We start from the raw sequence: 19,125 nt of genomic DNA, 5'->3' as shown, positions 1-19,125 counted from the left end.
CTGCCCTTGTTATGACATGCAATAAATGTGCCAAAAAAACAGCAAGCCACAAAGATATTTTGGAATGCTGGTCGAACCTGTCGTTTCTGGTGTTAGGCAAACTCAGCATAGTGCCACAGCAGCACCCAAATCAAGCACCAATAAATCTGACAGGGTCTCCTGGTGGCCTAGTCGTTAAACACATAATACAATAGCCCATTCCACTGTCCCAATAAGGTTAAGTTGAACAATCTTCATTCATTCATTTGTTGGTAAACAATCTTCTTGTTTCAGTGTATGGCACATGCAGCACATCTGTAATAACAACTTTTTGACCACTTGGGACAGTGGAAACTATATCAAGTGTCCGCCACATTTAGGGGAGGTTTGGTGTTATCCAGTTAAGATATTTTGTGTATTTCATAAGACTTAAGTTTAGTATTGGGAAATTTTGGCTAAGATTAATCAGATGTTTATTGCAATTTATAGACTGACTGACTCTTTGGAGCCTTCTGTTGTTATATCATGTTAATGTGTTTTATTTTATTTTATCCCCCTTGTGTGTTATTGGTCTGATCAGTCGGTGTCTGGTTACTCTTTTGATCAGTGTGTTAGGGTCACAAGCTGAGTCCAAATTCCAGGGCTGCCTCCTTTGCACATTTATCAGATAAATGCTTGTGATTGGACCGGCAAGATTTCTGCTGGTTGGAAATTACTTTCCAATGGTGGCGATCCAACTATCCATAGGGTGGATTCAGATTTTCTTTCCTATCATCTTTTTTATATTGCATTACATTCATTTAGCAGGCGCTTTTGTCCAAAGGGACTTACAATAAGTGCGTTCAACCATGTAGATATTACCCAAAAGTGCAAAAATCTATAAAGTACATAAATATTTGTCAAATAGGCAAAGAACAGCTTCAAGTGCTCATTTTAGATTTTTTTCTTTTTTTAGAACAAATTCAGGGAGTAAAGTGAGGTCTGAACAGGTGAGTTTTCATTCTGCGACAGAAGTATTGAAGGAATTCTGCTGTCCTGATGTCATTAAGATGAGCTGTGGCTGCCCACCCTTCGCAGTGAGGGGGTAGCAAGCCATTTGGCAGTGGCGGTGTGGAGTGGACGGGTTGGGGTGTAAAGTTTGACCATTTTCTGGATGTAGGAAGGCCCTTAGCCATTCGCAGCATGGTAGGCGAGTACCAGTGCCTTCAATCGGATTCGAGCCACCACCAGAAGCCAGTGCAGGGTGTATAGGAGCAGTTTCGTGAGGAGAATTTTGGTAGGTTGAAGACCAGTCGGGCCGGTGCATTCTGGATGAGCTGCAGAGGTCGGATGGCACATGTCGGCATCTCAGTCTTGTCCATTTTGAGCTTCATGTGGTTGACTGAAGACGGTAAAGTAATTGTAGAAGAGAGACCGGTCTGTAGTTTTTCATGTAACATGGGTCAATTGTAGGTTTCTTTCAAAGAGGATTGACTCTTCCAACTTTAAGAGTGTTGGAAAAGTAACCAGTTTTCAGGGAGGTATTGATGAGGTGGGTGAGGAAAGGAAGGAGGTCAGGAGCAATGGACTGAAGAAGGTCAGAGGGGATAGGATCAAGGGGGCAGGTGGTGGGCGGTGGGAAGTGACCAAGGATAGTACATCACTGGGTTAAGTGGTGAAAAAGAGAATAGAGAAGGAAATGAGGGGGAGGGTATAGGATAGGTAGTGTCAGTGGGAGGGTCATGAAATGAGGAGGGAATGTCATCTATTTTTCTTGCAAAATAGTTAACAAAGTCACTCGGAAGAAGGGAGGAGGAAAGTGGTTGGAGAGGGGTGTTCGAGGAGGGTAGAGAAAATGGAAAATAGTTTCTTGGGGTTGGAGAAGGAAGACTAAATTTTAGATTCAAATGAAGAGCTTTTAGCAGCAGATAAGGAGGCAAAGAAAGAAGAAAGAAGAGAATTATAGGCAAGAAGATCCTTTTCCATTGTCTTTCAGCTGCTCGCAGGGAGGTTCTGTGAGACCGCACAGAACCTCCCTATGTCTGACTCCATAGAGACAGCTCTATGGAGTCAGACAACCATAGAGCTGGATGGGTTGGGCAAGCCCACCGACAGGTTAGAGGACAAAGGGAGTCCAGCGAAGAGGAAAAGGTAGAGAGAAGAGTGTCTGTGGCAGAGTCAGGAGGCAGGAGTGAGGAGTCAGGTGAGGGCAGAGCTGATAGGACAGATGAGCCAAGAGAGGAGGGAAGAAAGACTATCAGCTGAGACGTTAACGTCTCAGGGGCCATCTTCTGGGATGTGAGACAGGAGGACGTCCATTTCCTCCTAGAAATCCCCAAGAGGCCCTAGTTAGCGGTAGAGTACAATGATGTCTAATTTCACCGGGTGAGTTACAGAAACAGCGTGAAGTACGAAGGATGAAGGAGTAAAGTGCGGAAGGGGGTAAAGAGAAAATTTCCCTTCAGGATAAAGTAGCAAACCAGTATCTCCCCCTCTGCCAGGATGTCGAGGTGTGTGGGTGACGGAGTAGGCTCAGGAGAGGGCAGCAGAGGTGGAGGGGTCTTGTCAGGAGTTATCCAGGTCTCAGTGAGAAAAAGGAAGTCCAGGGACAGCGAGGATGCGTAGCCAGTGATGAACTCGGCCTTGCGGGTTGCAGACTGGCAGTTCCACAGGCATCCTCTGACAGGGGCCCAATCCAATTTCACCCCTTGCCCCTACCCCTCAGCCCTACCCCTCTGTTTTGCGCGTTCACGTGTAGGGGTAGCAGTGTCTCAATTCCCTCTGGCATCGAGGGGGAGGGCTATATGGCCCCCCAAACAGAGATTTTCCTTACCCACACTCCAGACGGAGCGCTGTGAAATATGCCTTGCGAATCATGGGCAAGTCGGCTGAAAAAAATGTCCAAGGCGAACAAAGAAACTCCAAAATTTGTGTAACAACCTTTATTCGTCGTTTCAATGTATTATGGCGCTTTTCTTCATAAATGCCACAAAAAAAATTGCTAGTCGCAAAGCAGCGTTATGCGTTATATTATTACCTCATATGTAACGTTTTCAACTAACGTGATGTGCTGTTTCGCCGTTATAAGACCACGGGGTATTTTCACTGTGATTCACCTGTCCTGTCATGCCCAACATACTGTAAATAGCATGTTTGTTATTTGAATGTTCTGGGTATGTCACCATAGTAACTGCAACAGCGTCTTTACAATGATATCGCTGACAGTTAAGGCATGTTGAAAATAATCTCCGGTAAAAACAAGACGCTTCTGCTTACGTGATGACGTTTGAAGGGGTGCCTGCAGGGGTAGATTTTCAACCCCTTCCCCTTGTAACTCTGTTTAAAAGGGAAGGGTTGAAGGGTTGAAGGGGTAAGAGGTAGAGGTAAAAAGGTGAAATGGGATTGGGCCAGGTGTTGGGTCTGTGTGGAACAGGAGGGGTAGATCAGATTGGACAGATTATGGTGCTGTTGAGAATGGGTATCTACAAGAAGAATAATGTACAGGAATGGAAAATACACACATGAGCTCCCACTCGTCCTCCCACAAAAGACTCCTCAGAAAGACTCCAACGTCTTTGTATGATGAGTCTTCGTCTGCCGCTGAAGCTGCTGCTTCAAACAAATGCTGACTTTCTACACAAATGCTGATTGCCAAAGTGGCTACAGGGGTGCTAACCATGTCCCCATAAATAATCAAAGATCACACCACCTGGTTGGAGAGCAATTGAAACTTTCTCCCACTCACTACTGAGAAACAACGATGGTTTTCCAACTCAGTCAGAACTAAAAACTTTTCTAAAGCCACTACAAAATGGATATAAAGCCACTACAAACTTTACTTAGATTAAGTCAACAAAGAAAAATTGTTAAAAATAAAATAACAGGCAGAGCACAGTTAATGTGGGAAAGCCAATTTCAGAAACTGGATATACTCAGCTAATACTACCAGTCCTGGATGTTAGATATCCCAGTAGTCCAATGCACAATAAATTAGGCTTGTGAAACTGGACTGAATCTAATCACAACAGAACCTAACTTAGAATGAGACTGCAAAGACATTAAAATGAAACAAGGCTTCTAAACTAGAAAATAAATAAATGTAATTGAAGAATACCAATCACAACAGAACTCAGCTTAGAAACAGTCTAAAAAGACAAACTGAAAACCTCAAACAAGAGACAGAGCACAGTTAAGCAGAGAATACCAATTTCAGAAGGTAAATATACTCAGCTAATCCAGCAGTTTTTGAGTAAAAATCCCAGAAGTCAAGATGCACTTCGTTCTTATCATCTATTCCTATCTACTATACCTTGACCTTGATGGAAAATGTCATGAGGTCAAGGAAAGATGTAAAGGAGTACTCATAGCACTTAGCAAAAGCCAACAACGGAGCAAAGAGAATCCGACTCATATAACACTATACTACGTGATATTATGCAACAGGGGATGTTATGACATGCTTCTGCCGTGGTGAAACTACACATTTTACAAGATGTACTGCAATTGCCCCGTGCGTTCATAGCAGTTTGAATAATGCTGAACATGGACAAAAAAGTGAAAATATTGATTCACTACGAGGTTAGAATTGAAATAAAAACAATATAGGCTATGAAACTGAAAGGAAAACGTTGTCACATTGAGAATTTTTGCTCTTGCTCCTGTCCACTCATATTCACATGACATCGTATGGCATAAGATGGAAATGTCTCATAGTTAACAGTAACTTGATAACGTGTTTCCCTTCTCGGTCATATACTCTTCTTCTTTTTCTACTTCAGATTTAATTGTTTACATTCATGTATGGCACGTCACATTAAATATTGCCGCCACGATGAATTGTGGGGCATGTATTTCTCCTTTTCTTTTGCATAGGAAAGTCCAGTGTACCTTATGCTAAAGGAAATAGAAAAGTAAGCATTGAAGAACCTTTCCTAAGCATTTAAAGAATCAGAACTGCTCTTATCATGGCTGCCGATGAAATACTTCTGGATCATTTCAGGATTTAGGAATCTTCCAAAGCAAATTTAACCGTACCCGTAGTCTGGCAGAGCAAATGAGATGCAGAGGGGAACTGCAGAGTCAGCAGTGTAAATTTCTCGTCAACTACCTTTATTCCATCACTAAGACGAGACGTTGACAGGCTAAAAATAGATCTTTGATAATAAAAATTATGACGAAATGTATATTTTGTTTAAGTTGACGAGACGAGACGGGACAATACGTTTAAATGTATCAACACTGAACGTAGCGCGTGCCCAGCACTGCGCTGTCTTGGACCCTAAGAAACACATTACAAGTATGAGCAGGGGTGTTGGACCAAGTTCTGCACCCTATACATAAACAGTCTCTATGGACCCCGGTCATATCCGGATACAGACAAACACACAGACAAATTTCTTGACTTATTGCAGGAATAGTAGGAAGATGTTTCCAGCAGTGGATAGCATTGTAGCCTCTCTGCTGCCCTTTTATATAAAAATATATATGTCTGAAAATTTACTTCATTTCTTTGAAGAAGATGTTATTTGATGAATTTCAACACTTGATACAACCTGTGACCTTGATTTAAACACTTTTATTAGCCTAATTGAATTTGTTTAAAGAGAGAAAACATTTTGACTAAAGGTCGACTAAAACACTTTCAGTTGTCGTCAACTAAAACTATGAAGGATAAACCTAACAAAATGTGACTAAAAAGAATAAGCAATTTTGTCCAAAATCTAGAATAGATGCCAAAATTAACACTGAGAGTCAGGTCAATATTATATGTAGGTTCATCACTGATGTGCAAGTCTTGTCACACTACATATAGATATTGGATCCATTGTCAATAAGAAAATACTGATTATAGCCACTTAAGTAGTTGAAAACAAACAATATACAAAATTAGCTACAAATAAAAAAATTATCTCAATTAAGGTGGACATACCACTTTCTTAAAAGTTCTGAAAAAACCTAGAAAGTGGATCTTATTAAGAATTTGTTGTATTTGAACTTTCACTATCAACACTGAACATAAAGTAGTATTTGTCTCACCTATGACACATTCAGGAACAAGTCACAGATAAAGTCACAGGAAAAACCTGCTTTCTTTCATAAATGTAGTAGTATACAAGCGCGCACACACACACACACACACACACACACAAATGCACACTTACTAAGCCATGCTTTCATTGCCAAACACAAAATAAAAGGCTGTAAGGTTTGTTGAGTACATTTAGAGAAGGTCTACAAAGTCAGGAGGGCAAATGTAAAAAGAGATGGGTTTTGGAACTGAAGAAACAATGAATCAGAGAAGCAACTTTGAGCGGCACCTGTTATGGAGCAGGAGGACCAAGGTGGAGGAGTGGAAGGGACAAAGGCTGAGTATTATGCTGCCGTTATAAAGAGCAGGCAAGTGTGTTTGCTTTAGAGGCGTTGTCCTGGTTGCCCCAGCGGCTGTGTATTGCGGTGGCTTTTGTTTTCTGACACGAACAGGGGGTGTTGAGAGTGAGTGCTGAACACTGATGCGTGACTGAAATTCTATCAGACTGGTAGAGGCCACCTGCATGCTCAGCTCTGAGTCGTAGCATCTGTCGCTAGCACGTCTCTTAAGGTGTCGGGGAGTAATGTTTACAAACTGCACACACAGTGTTGTGTGGTCCGCACCATTTTATTTGTTTTCAATTTACAGAGCCAGGGCTTAAAATTATATCTTTTTTCAGTGCACACAGAATCGACAGCTAGCGGACCGCAAGGAAATATTTGCTGATTTTTATAAGACGTGTATTGCTTTAGAATCACTTACTGTCCCTTTAACAAATAAGTGTGTAAGTTAATTTTGGTTTTATGTATGAAAAATCTAAGCAGCAACTGAATTTATGGCGGCAGCTATTGATTATTTTCATAAGTGATGAATCTGTTTGGTTTTGATAAATCAATTGATCATTTGATCTATGAATGGTAAAACAAATGACCCCAAGATGAATCTTCAAATGTCTCCTATTGTCCTAAACCAACTGTCCAAAATCCCCCAAAATTTACTCATACACTTTTACAAAGCAAAGAAAGGCAACAGATCCTCACATTGGAGAAGCTTAAACCAACAAATGAATATCTCTTTACTGATCAATTGGTCAACTGACTAATTCAACTCTAATTTAATCTCCTGTACATATACTATGTATATATAGATTCTTTTTTTCTTTATATCATGTCACAGAGTTAAACCTAAGTACTCAATGCTTTAGGCCTTGGTTCACTCTTTAATGTTTATACTGTATCACAATAATCAGAGTACAGATGCATTCTAGCAAAAATTAGCAACCCACCGCACTAAGCGGAGGAGGAGGAGGAGGCACAATTGTGTGCACACTTGGGACTTGTATTCAACACTTGAAAACCCTTTTTTCCACTATGACCTTTTGAATTCAGCCAGCTCTCCATTATAATTCAGAAAAGCTTCTGAATGCCTGATGCGGAGCACAGAGAAAGTGGAATTAACCTGTTCAAACAGAGATGGGTTGGGAAGTGTCATTCCCACGGCGAGGTGTGCCAGCAGGCTTTGAAAGTGTGATGAGTCATGACAAGCTCCCAGGTCTGTTGCCAAAGAAACTAAACACTGAGAGTGTCCTGTTTGATTTTAAGAGCTCCTGTTCTTAAAGTTGTGTCAGTCATCACTTGCAGATTCCACTAAGAGGCCAGAACAAAGAACGTTCCCGTTGGGATTTCCCTAAATTATTCAAATATTGTGTGTAGTGAGAATAGGTGTGACATTATTGGAATGGGGAAGATATAATAAGTTATAAGAAATACAGCAATATGGGGCCGATGCTCTGTCCAGTCTCCCATCTGTCAGGAGACTTTATTTGTATAAACACACATCCCCTAAGGGCCCCCAACTCATGCAATATTTACACAGGTCTGGACCACCAAAAGCAAAGTGCCTTCACTCCTCCCATTTTTCAACACATTACCTTGTATATCTGTAAGTCCCAAATTTTAACTTACCTTTCTGACAAGAAGATATTAATACATCAACTTGTACCTGCACTTTGTCAAAAGAAATGCAATTCATCTTTTCAGGAGAGAAAAGCAGAGAATTTGGTGAGGGATGAGTGAGTGGTTACATGTTTGATCTGTTGAAATATTTGCAGAAGGTTTCCCAAATGTATGAGTGCTTAAGCATATCTGAGGGAATTTCCCCACATCTGCCCAGCTTGAGCAGCAACAGACTGAAACCTTCGTGAAAACTTCCCCCTGGAATCATAACTGTACACCCAACTTTTATTTTATTGGACTTTGTTAAAGTCTAATGCAAGCCTATTACATAAAATGTACTATAACTGTAACTATAAATATAAAGAAAACACAAAAACAACCAAATATATAGAACTTGAATTAAGAAAATAAACATAATTTATTTTACGTAAAATGTAAACATAAATACTCGTTTTCTTCCACATTGTTTATTCTGTCTGTCAAAGATTTAAACATAAGTTCTGATACAGACATGTCTTCGAAAGGCTCATATCAGTTCTTGAAACAAATATGTCCATGAAAGTCTAATATCACCCGATATTATCAGCTGACTGATATATTGGCTGTAGTTGTAAGTATCTGTTAGGAGGTTCTGCCATGGTTATGGCAACAAAAGGACTTGGTTATGATAGAAAAATATTGTAGTTTTGTAAATTAAAAACAAAAAAACCCCACTGAATGTCGGTCTGTGACAGAACAGAAACTCTACCACATTAAAGTATACCGAATCTTACAGAATCATCCAATAAGAAAAGAAGAAAAGGAAAAAGAAATTGCTATCTACACATGAATGGCCAAAATGATGTACAATTAGACAACAACTACTAATGATACTTTATGGACACGATACTACACAAAGAAGTTAAGTTGTTTAATGGATCTGAGTTTCTTATCTCTGCCTTTGTTCTTCTGTAAATTGAGTAAGATGCATAAATAGCTAATTGCTTGCCTTTAAGGTTCTCCTGCTGAGACCCTGCTACAGGTTGCACAACTAAAAAGGCATCAGGCTTTTAGCTGACAAATGGTTACCACAATCACACTTATAGTATTAACCAGCTTATGGTGTAAGCACAGTAAGATGAGCCCAAACAATGGATGTCTATATCCAGATTAGTCAATTTATAAAACCACATAGGAAGATTAGGTGTCTAATTCCACTGACCCTCTGAAATAAATCTGGGTTTATTATCCAAGGGGCTCCAAACCTATGACTCAAGCCAAGTTCTAACAGCTGCTCCAGTAGACAGATTGCTAAAGACCCTCTACTACAACATGATCCAGTCAAGAAATCCTTATCAGGCTACATATGCTTAAAGAAATCAATTTCATTAACTATTCAATTAATGCACTACCTTGACCAAAGCTGTTTATTTCAATGAAATAGGATGTGAATAGAGAGAATTCTATTATTTTTATTAAAGGATTTGGCAGAAACATTTTTTCAATATTTGTATTTAAAACTACTTTCTAATCCTTTTTCAAATTGTCTCATAGCATCTGTTTCCATGTTCCATCAAATGCATCATAATTTTTTGATATAACATTATGTATAATATGTTATATTTAATTCAAATATGTACATTTGCAATTGTGAATACACAAATCTTCTTTTGTCCACTCCTACATTGTCACGATAGTTTTAAATGACATTTTGATAAGAAAAATATTGACAAGAGACACACTGACAATTTAGTATTTTGACGAACACAAAACACATTATTACATTTTTTAACTGAACAATTCCTAACTTGTTCATAACTCAGATTTTGTACTGGGCCTGTCTCAAAGAATAGATGAGAGTGTCAGCTCAAGATCTCCAGTCAGTAAAATCTCCACTGGGGCGTGGGGATAAAGACACTGTGTTCTAAATACATTCCACCCATGATGCATCCTGGCCACAATACTGTAAATCTACGGGGTGTTGATCGAGAAAATTGGCTGAATATTTGTTTAGCAGTAACTGAGTTCTGGCTTTCAAAACATGTAATCTGACACAAAGAATTTTCTGTACCTTTTATCATTAAAAAGGAATCATGACAGGCTACATTCTGTATGAGCAAAATCCGCCGTCCTTTCAATCAAATCAAGAGTAAAAATTACGACAAATAATTTAGTTAATCTTTATAAAAAAATGAAAACCCAAATAATCATCTATAAAACATCAAATCTGATTCATCAAAATAATTAATAACGTATGTCTCACATCAAAGGATGAGTTATTAATTTCCATTCAAATGAAACTACTGAACAGAATTGATTATTGCTACAAATAAATCGCTCATATGAAAATAATTTCCTTTGATATCCACTGTGGCATGAGGATTTTGTTAGAGGTCACTATGTCAGACCTGGCAAGTTTCATCTGTGCTGTAACAAAGTACATTATAACAAACATGCTCTTCTACTTTCTGAACTAGCTTAACAGTTATTAGATGCAGTGCCTGTATATATGATTATGACAACAAGTCCAATACAAATATATGAAGGCAGGTGTTGGAGGGATGACGAGTAACACATTTTGACACAGATGACAAAGTGATAATGACGGGAGGGGGAGCTTATGAAATGATGACAAAATGAGATTAACGGGCCAAAATGTCAGTGGTCGATGATGCCAGTAAAGTTGCTGTGAGTGTGTCATACCCCACGCCAAGAGTGTTGGAGTCTGTTAACCTTGCTGCAGGCAGACTGGAGTTTGGGTGTCTGGCAACTGCACGCAGACAGACTCCAAAGCTTTACATGCAATATGGTGTCTGTCAAATTCACCATTGAACAGCAGGAACTTGAAACGCCTCATGCGGGCGTCCAAAAACTGTGAGCCAAAGTGGTGGACCAGAGTGTTTCCTAAAGCCCTCGCAACAGAGGGGGGCAGAGATGTGTGTTGGGCTGCTGGGCTTAGTTCAATTCACACTGTGATCCAGATGGCCTAAATGCTGAGGCTATTTTATAAACAAGTCCATTATCAAGACTTAATGTCTGATGAAGGTATTCATTGAATTAAAAACACTCCCCATACTTCCATTTTTATGACGATTCGGCCTTAGTGCACAGAAATGTTTAAATGTTTATCCTCACAGAAACATAGATGATAGATGTACATAAACAAAGAGCAGGAGCTAAAGAAAGACTTCACTTTAGTTCCAATGTTAAAGGATGATTCACAGCCTACAAGCATTTTTTTTCCTGTTTTGAGGGGAAAAAATTGTTTTAGTGGGGATTATGTTGTTGCAGTTTAGTCTGAGCATCGCCACTTAACATTGCTGAAAATTGAATGGGAGTAAAACTGTGGTTCTGCGCAGAGTGAATCCTTTCCTTGATGTAATGTTTGATTCACTTCAAAGTCCATATATCCATACTGATATATATATATCAGTAAAACATATTACCAACAGAGGGTTAAAGGACTGATATGACTACAATTTGACAAAATTCATTAACAAACTATTACCATTTTTAAACTAAAAACCTTCATATTAAAATATAACACAATTACTACTGCTTTTCTTTTTAGCAATGAAGTGCCGAAATCTTCAGTGGGACAATTTCATAAAAAAAAGTACATTATCTTAATCAATCATAAATCATAATCAGGACAATTAGTTTAGTCAAAATTGTATATACATATTGATCAGGTGAGATAATTCCGATTTGAAAGTTCCACAGAGTTTGGAAAGTTGCTGTTTAACCTGAATTTACCGGTCCCTCGGGGTTAATCTTTTTAATCTGATACTTCACAGTGATAATCTCAACAGTGCTTGACATTTAAAACTCTGCTGGAACAAAAGGACCATACAATTACATTTGGATACTGCAGCCGGCAACTGTTACGGTTTTCATTGGTGCAGAAATTAGATTTAGAGCATCAAGATTAATCTACTGAAGAACAGTCACAAGGAAAAATTCAAAGCAAAGTATATTTTTCTAACACTAAAGTGAATATTTCCATTTTAAGAATGAAGAAATAAGATTTCCAATAATTGAAGAAATCTTTGTGAAATACCCAAAATACTGTACTACTCATCTATTATATCACTACATCTAAAATATGTGAACAGATTTTTTAAAGAAATATAGTAGATTTCAATACATAATACATTACAGTTATAATCATGTATTTAAAAAAGAAGCTAAATAAATAAATTTTATTTATAGTGCCCCTTTCATCAAAAGATCTCAAATGGCTACAGGTTAAAAGCAGTTTTGTTAAAAATAAAAATTATTTAAAAAACATCTGAGAGGGGGAACCAAAAGTTTAGCTAAAAAGAAATGTCTAAGTGTAGGAGGTTTGAGTGAGTGGAGCGGAAGGACCGTCTTGTGTTTTGTGGTTTTAGAAGTTCTTTGAGGTAGAGGGGTCCATGTCCAAGGATACATTGGTGTGTGAGGAGGGAAACCTTATACTCAATCCTGGTGGAAACGGGAAGCCAGTGGAGTAAGTGGAGGATGGGGGTAATGTGCTCATGTTTGCGCACTTTCATCAAGCTATATCTGATCTAAGCTGTACAAGCAACATTTAGCTGCAAAAAAGTGCAATGTTTTTTTCTAGCATGACAAGCAAAAAGAACTGCAATATGTATAGATTAATTTTTTTTCATGAAAAGGAAATACAAGTTTGTTGTAATTAATCATGAATTTTGTTTTTTAGTAAAGAAAACTAAATCTGCTGAAAATATTCTTCATATTCATTCAAAACATTTCATACCAACAGAAACAGGACACGTGCCTTTTAGCAGATAATGTAGCACAGAGACGTCTCCTGCCTGCAAACCAAATCATTTAAAAGCCGCTTAAGGATTTACAAATCACTGAGACCATTAAAACCAACTAAGACACCCTTGGAAGCTGTGATACTTTGGACTGTGTCTCTGTTTTGTTACCACTGTGAATCAGATTATGAAGGGGAGGGAGTGGTTATTGATTGAAATATGCCTCCTGGCACAGCATGTGTCCACTCTGTAGAAGTTGATGGTACAAACAACAAAAGGAAACTGCAGGATGTCAGTTTAACTGCCTGGACTTGAGTCATTTCTTCATGCTTTTCTCTATGGACCACTGAGGACACTGCATTTTTAAAGAAAAGATACATATATATTTTACATTTTGAGCTGCTGTCAAATCTGGCAATATTGGCTACTGTAAATGCCAATATTTATCAGATTCACATATAAATGCGGACGCGATATAACTTCAATAGAATGGAATTTATATCTTGCCCAGGACTTACTATAAACCTGTTAAGATGCATAAATGTTACCTGTGTGCCACAAATGCATATGTTTTACATATGATCTGGCATTTTCCAATGACGGCAGAGTTTAGGAAATATACACTCCCTAGGAGATGATAAATATGAATATTCTTGACCCTGACCTAGCATCATTACCATGTTCATTGTTTGACTTCTGAAGATATTTATAGATGTTTAAAATTATTAATAATTTAAAGATAGTGATTTCTGCTAAAAGACAAATCAAAATCTCTTAATTGTGCACATTGAGCACATTTTCACATTTATTCTCATATAGGAAGTTTACTGGACTGGATCTCCCCTGCGATCAAATCTGCAGACAGATCTGGGCTTTGCGACAAACAACCTGTGCCCTGCAGAAATCTGGTAATGGAGGACTCCTCAGCGTTCCAGATGGCGTTATATGCTGCATGAACGTGACACGGAGGGAACGCATTTAACTTTACTGACCTTAGAGGAACAAAATGAAGTGATTAAAGATAAAGGTTAATTTGTCAATGTGAATGTAGAGCTCTGTATTTAAATACACTGGTTCAGTATTTAAATGTATCCTGGTTCACCCTCTCCATGCTTTGTGGGACATTTGTCAAAAACTGGGAGAAACTAGAAAAAGAACAATTTCAAATTTTAGTGTTGTTCTCCAGAACATAGTATTTGTAATAAATAGGTTAAAAGTTTGTTTTGCAGAATTTCTATTGTTGATTCCGTTTTATTAACTTTCTATCCTGACAACTATATATCAACTAGTTTTAGTACAGCATGGGGGGTTAGAGAGATCGCACATGAAGAGGAGCATGTAATGATTCTAAAGTGCCACGCAATTATTCTGGATTGTATGTGATGCTGATGGCAAAGGGTCCTAGTGCAAATAGAGAAAGAACTGATGATAATGGGCAGTGTCCCAATTCAGAGACAGTGGGGGAGAAATTATGTTGTTAGCAGTAATGACTTGTGCCAGTGGGTTATCATTTAACATCTTCACCCAAACTAAATTTTTGGCGTGAAGTGACAGGATGAGAGATCCGGGACTCCCTCAGTTTCATGAATTATATTTGATACTCATCTAATTTTAGGGAAAACCTTAAAATTCTTCATGAATCTGCTTTGGTCCATAATCATCCATGAGGGGAGCCAGTAATTTATGTCAGTCTCTGAATTAAATAAAGTCGAACTAACTGTCAACCCACCAGTTAGCCTGTTGTCACCGTAGGGTTGCACAGCAGTCCTCAGGACCTTTTTAACGAGATGAGATTTTGGACGACCAGGAGAGAGCTTGCATTGTCTGACGTTGTTGGCTGATGTGTTGCACACTGGCAGCGGTGGGTTCTTGCTGCAGGACTACAACTGACTTTTCATAGGAAGGCAAGATGCTCATATTCACACACAGAATGTCGCAATGCGCCTGAACAATCCAGTCATAATGAAAATTAAATCACTGAAAAAACAGAGCGTATTCACTGTGAGATGATATTATTCAACTGTGGTGCATACATTCAAACACAAGAGGGATTTCTTAGGAATTACCATGTGCCACAGGGAGCAGTTGCTTTCCGCATATAGAACAGTAGAGTCCTAAAGAGCACGGCTTCTGCTCTGTGACTCTCTGCAAATTAAATAAACAATTGTGCTGCATTTTTTGTTGTCTTATAAATATGCATCACAGCAAGTGTCCTGAAAAACAACGGATAATTCACAGCTCAACGTCTGGAGTACAGCTGTGACACCAGCAGGGTGATGGCTCAGTTTTAAATGTTGGATTCGGGTGGATCTGTGACAGTTACTGTCCACAAAATGCAAAATGTATTTTTTCTAAATGCTAATTTCATCAAAAGTTCATTTGTCCTGTTGCATTAGCTAGTTTTTAGGGCAAGAGTTAAAAATTAAAACTTGTTTTTCAATGCTACAATTAGTTTATCTGTTATCTTTATACTATATGTCTGTATACTGTATGCTTTTCAGTGTTCACACAGGATGTGTGAACACTATCCTGTGTGATTAGTAATATGACTTATTACCACTCCCTGTGTGTGCATGTGTCTCGTGTGTGTTTGTGTCTCAGTTTTATTAATGAATAGAGTTTTAAATACTACAGAACAAGTTAAACGTGCGCATAGAATAATACTCCATGCATGAGACAGGTAACATACCTTTTTTTTTCATCTGGTTAAATCTCCTCTGTTTCCGCTTGCAAGATCTCTGTACTTTGACAACTTATTCAGAAAAAAAAGGATACTTTTAATTCTGCATTAAACATGAACAAATAAAAGTAAAACTATATCACCCTCATACTGAAAGGAAAATTTGTATTTCAGTAAATACTTTATATATCTAAACAGCTTTCTCTTGTGAAATCCAATCATTGTGTTGCTTTCATATATTGATAAACATACAAATCACAATACCCATCAATATTGTACATATCAGCAAAAAACGTTCTGACATGATAATAACTTAACATCTGCATGTATTTTCTTTGATTTTAAAAGCATTTAAAAGCTGCATTTAACTTCAATTTGGTCAGGGTTTGTTGTCGTTGCAGATTCAAGTGAACATCAAACGACAGCTTTTTTGACCTTTATGACCTACCAAAATGAAAAATATATTGGTTTCAAAAACCAAAAATCACTACATCTTTCGCTTTTCCGACACATTCAAATATCTGCCACTGCCAGGGGAAACGGAAATACACATCTACTGTACAATCAATCATGTTGTAATCTCTTATGGTGTTGTGGCCCTACAACAGGGCCGCTAACCACAGCTCATCTGGTTGCAAAAAAAACAAGATGACGCTGGTCAAATTGCAAAAATCTGGGACTCAAAAGATTATCTCACAACTAAATGGTTGATGTCACGCTGAATTACCACTTGGTTGGTACACAATAGCACTACACTCTGATTGTTACACACAGATGATTTGCTTGTGCACTTTTACTTTATGAACAAGCAGATGTTTCCTCTGCAGAGAAATGTTCTTTTTACCAATGAGAACTGTTCTTTTTACAACCTGACCGGTCCATTTTAATAAACTCTATCCACCACGGTGACAATGGATTGGGAGATGGCACTCCTATGCAAATTATGCCAAAAACACATGCTGTCTTTGTTTTACCTCAATTATATTACCTGACTACTAGCTCGCTAAGTTGTTAACCTCTGTTGCTTCTATTAATGCCAACAGCAAAGTTAACATTAGCTTTAGATTTCTAAGTTTGGTTATATTTTCCTTGGACGCTATAAAAACAAAGGTAAAATGTCATGACTTAAAGCTGAGATTGGCTTTGGATTAACCCCATAGTATGAAGACTTTGTTATCAATAGGAGTAAGATGTTAACAAAGACTGGGCGTGACAAACAAGAGGTTTTACAATGGGAAATTATTTGCAGTGACCTTTAGTTAAAAAAAGTAAAGTAGTAGTGTGAAATTTAGATTTAGCTCAACAGTTAAATCTTTGTTGCCTCCCAGTGGTGGTATCAAGAATTACTCTTAAGCAGAGAACAATGTTTTGTAATGTATTGTAAACTACAATGCTCACTGTAGTGTATGGCATCCCACGTTAGATACGTGATGACGTCAGGTCATGTGTGGTTGGTTGTTACCGGAAGTATGTGAATAAAAGCAGCATGTGGAACGTTCCCAGCGGGGTAATGTCTTTGGTGTTAATACAGGTTAAAATACTAAACTCACCCCCTCAACAACTTACCCTTTGCTGTGCCGACTTTCTGGACCATCTACTTTTGCAATAGTAGGACTTTCTGCGGCTCCAGCTTTTTGCCAATACGCTACCTCTTCTTTTTCTGGAGTGACGATGTCAAAATCAGCTGGCGTGGATATAACAGGTGTGCTGGGCACTTTTTTAAGAGCTATGTTTTCATTCTCACACATAAATGACTTTCCTGACTCAGTCACTCTGGAGTTCACACTTTGGTTCAAGAGGAACTTTGTTTCTTGGCAGGAAATCCAGCCGTCATCCTCGCCCTCTGACAAATGATGTAGCTGATAAACATTCTGCTGACCTCTGTCTTTTTTGGAGCAGTCTACTCTTCTGGTTCAGATTCTGGATGGTCCGCTCTTCCCGATTCAGGGTCAGGACCTTTAACTCGTGACCTGCTCTGACCATGTCTGTCCTACTCTGGCTGCACCTGGGCTCAGTCTGCACAACAGTGACTTTCCCTACACTCTCAACTTCATAGCCTCCACCTGCCAATAAAAGAAAATGTTCCTATTTAGCAAATATTTATTTTTGTACTTAAAATGGTTTCCAAGGTCAAGAATGAACCTTGTTACCAAAATGGATAGAAATTCTTTCACAAAAAAAGAGGACATTCAAATACCTGCTGATGAAGATAATGTGACACAATTACATTTTCACAACAGCTACTAATGCATAATTACTAACATTTCCATTGATAACACTCACACTTTCAGTGAAGCTGAATATTTCAACTATTCATCCGGCACTTTTACTTATCTACTGTATTTCAACTTCTCTGCTACATGGCATATAGAGACAGACACCCTGGAGGAGTCATATCCCTGGTTAGCAATAACTGCTTACAATTTCATATCTGGTACAGAGTCAGACTTGTTAATTTACTCAGCCCTAGTATAAAAAGCTTGTGAAAAAGGTGAAGGGGCTAAAGTTTCACTGTCAACTTGCAAAAATTGGAGCTGACCATTCCCAATGCCAGAATTAAATTTAGAAATCTGTAGGATTTCATTTCCTGGAAACAGCTGTTCCTGTTGAATTTTCACTTTGGGATCTTTGGTCTGCTGTTTTTTCTAAGTAAAATTTCTTTCTTAGTGTAGCTTTAATAATTTGCGGCTGGGAAAAGCCTGAATTAGTCTGAAGGGGAAAAATGCTGCCATTACTGGGTCTTTCAGTAGCGTGGGCTCCCTATTAAGTGCTTTTAACACACATTCGCTGGCCTCTCCACGCTCTGTTTTGATGATGTTAACGAGTAGTCATGCATGATTACATACATATATAAAGGTCATGGGGAGTAAAGAAAGGCTTTAAAGGAACACTTGTCTACTCTGTTTGTAGACGCAAATCACACACTAGTGAAGTTTGCGCCGTAATGAAACAAATCACATCAGTTTCCTACACAGATAGAGAACAAAAGAAGTGTGAAGCAAAGTGTCAGCGAATTTTAAAGTATTTTAAGTGAGGTTGTGTGAATGTCACTAGAGTAGTATAGATGTATAAAGAGTTTATAATAAATCATAATACAACACAAGGTATAATATATATATATATATACATACATATATATGCCGTTGGATTGTATGGCGTTTGAAATGTTTTTGTCTAATTTATATCAACACCTCCAGAACAGTTACATTAAAAACTGAACGTTATAACCTTCACGACAATAGGGTTTCTTGTCATATTAGCGAACACCAGAAAACTATTTCTGCGTGTGCATTTACATTGTGTAGAGAAAAGAACATCCAGTCCCAGTAAACCTTCTAAAGTCACTGAATCTGTTTGTTATTGTCTGTCAAGTCTGTGCGGCCCCTTTCCCTCTGCCTGTTGTCTCTTCTCACTCAGGCTGTGCGCTGGACCACTGGTCGCCCTTGGATGGGCCCCTTTCCAGGCTGTCAGTTCCTCATTCCAGATCTTCATCCTCCAGGCATCCCATTCGCTCACTTTTGTACATTTTGCCGTCTCTGTTCCTACTGTGTCCTTGTTTCCTTCTTGGACTTGTCAATGATGTGATCTGGGTTTTGTGCCGGTTAGTCATTCCTCTTCCTCAGATCTTCGTGCTGCTAGAGAGGAGATTGTGCATCTTTGCTTAGAGGCAAATGAAAGTTGCTAAATGTCCTGCAGGATAATAGTCTTTATGTGTTTAAAATATATAATGTTATCAAACTGAATGTGCATACTGTTACGCAA

General features: G+C 38.5%; 1 protein-coding gene across 3 annotated transcripts in view; it reads right to left on the bottom strand.

Annotated features, from left to right (window-relative positions):
• Window positions 1-17,178: 17,178 nt before the first annotated feature.
• Window positions 17,179-19,125, bottom strand: part of brip1 (BRCA1 interacting helicase 1) — a 74,125-nt gene continuing 72,178 nt past the window's right edge. The window contains exon 21 of one of the 3 annotated variants that reach the window (XM_035622531.1): window positions 17,179-17,426. In XM_035622531.1, the coding sequence (XP_035478424.1) occupies window positions 17,194-17,426 (233 nt within the window). In that variant the 3' untranslated portion in view covers window positions 17,179-17,193. Of the gene's footprint in view, window positions 17,427-17,966; window positions 18,999-19,125 lie in introns of those variants that run through there. The other 2 variants (XM_035622532.2, XM_035622533.2) reach the window with 2 other exon arrangements.

This window comes from Scophthalmus maximus, chromosome 11, assembly GCF_022379125.1.
Source record: "Scophthalmus maximus strain ysfricsl-2021 chromosome 11, ASM2237912v1, whole genome shotgun sequence".
In the NCBI taxonomy this organism is placed as follows: Eukaryota; Metazoa; Chordata; class Actinopteri; order Pleuronectiformes; family Scophthalmidae; genus Scophthalmus; species Scophthalmus maximus.
Note: the sequence above shows the minus strand (reverse complement) of the source record. Positions and strands in the feature narration are given on the sequence as shown.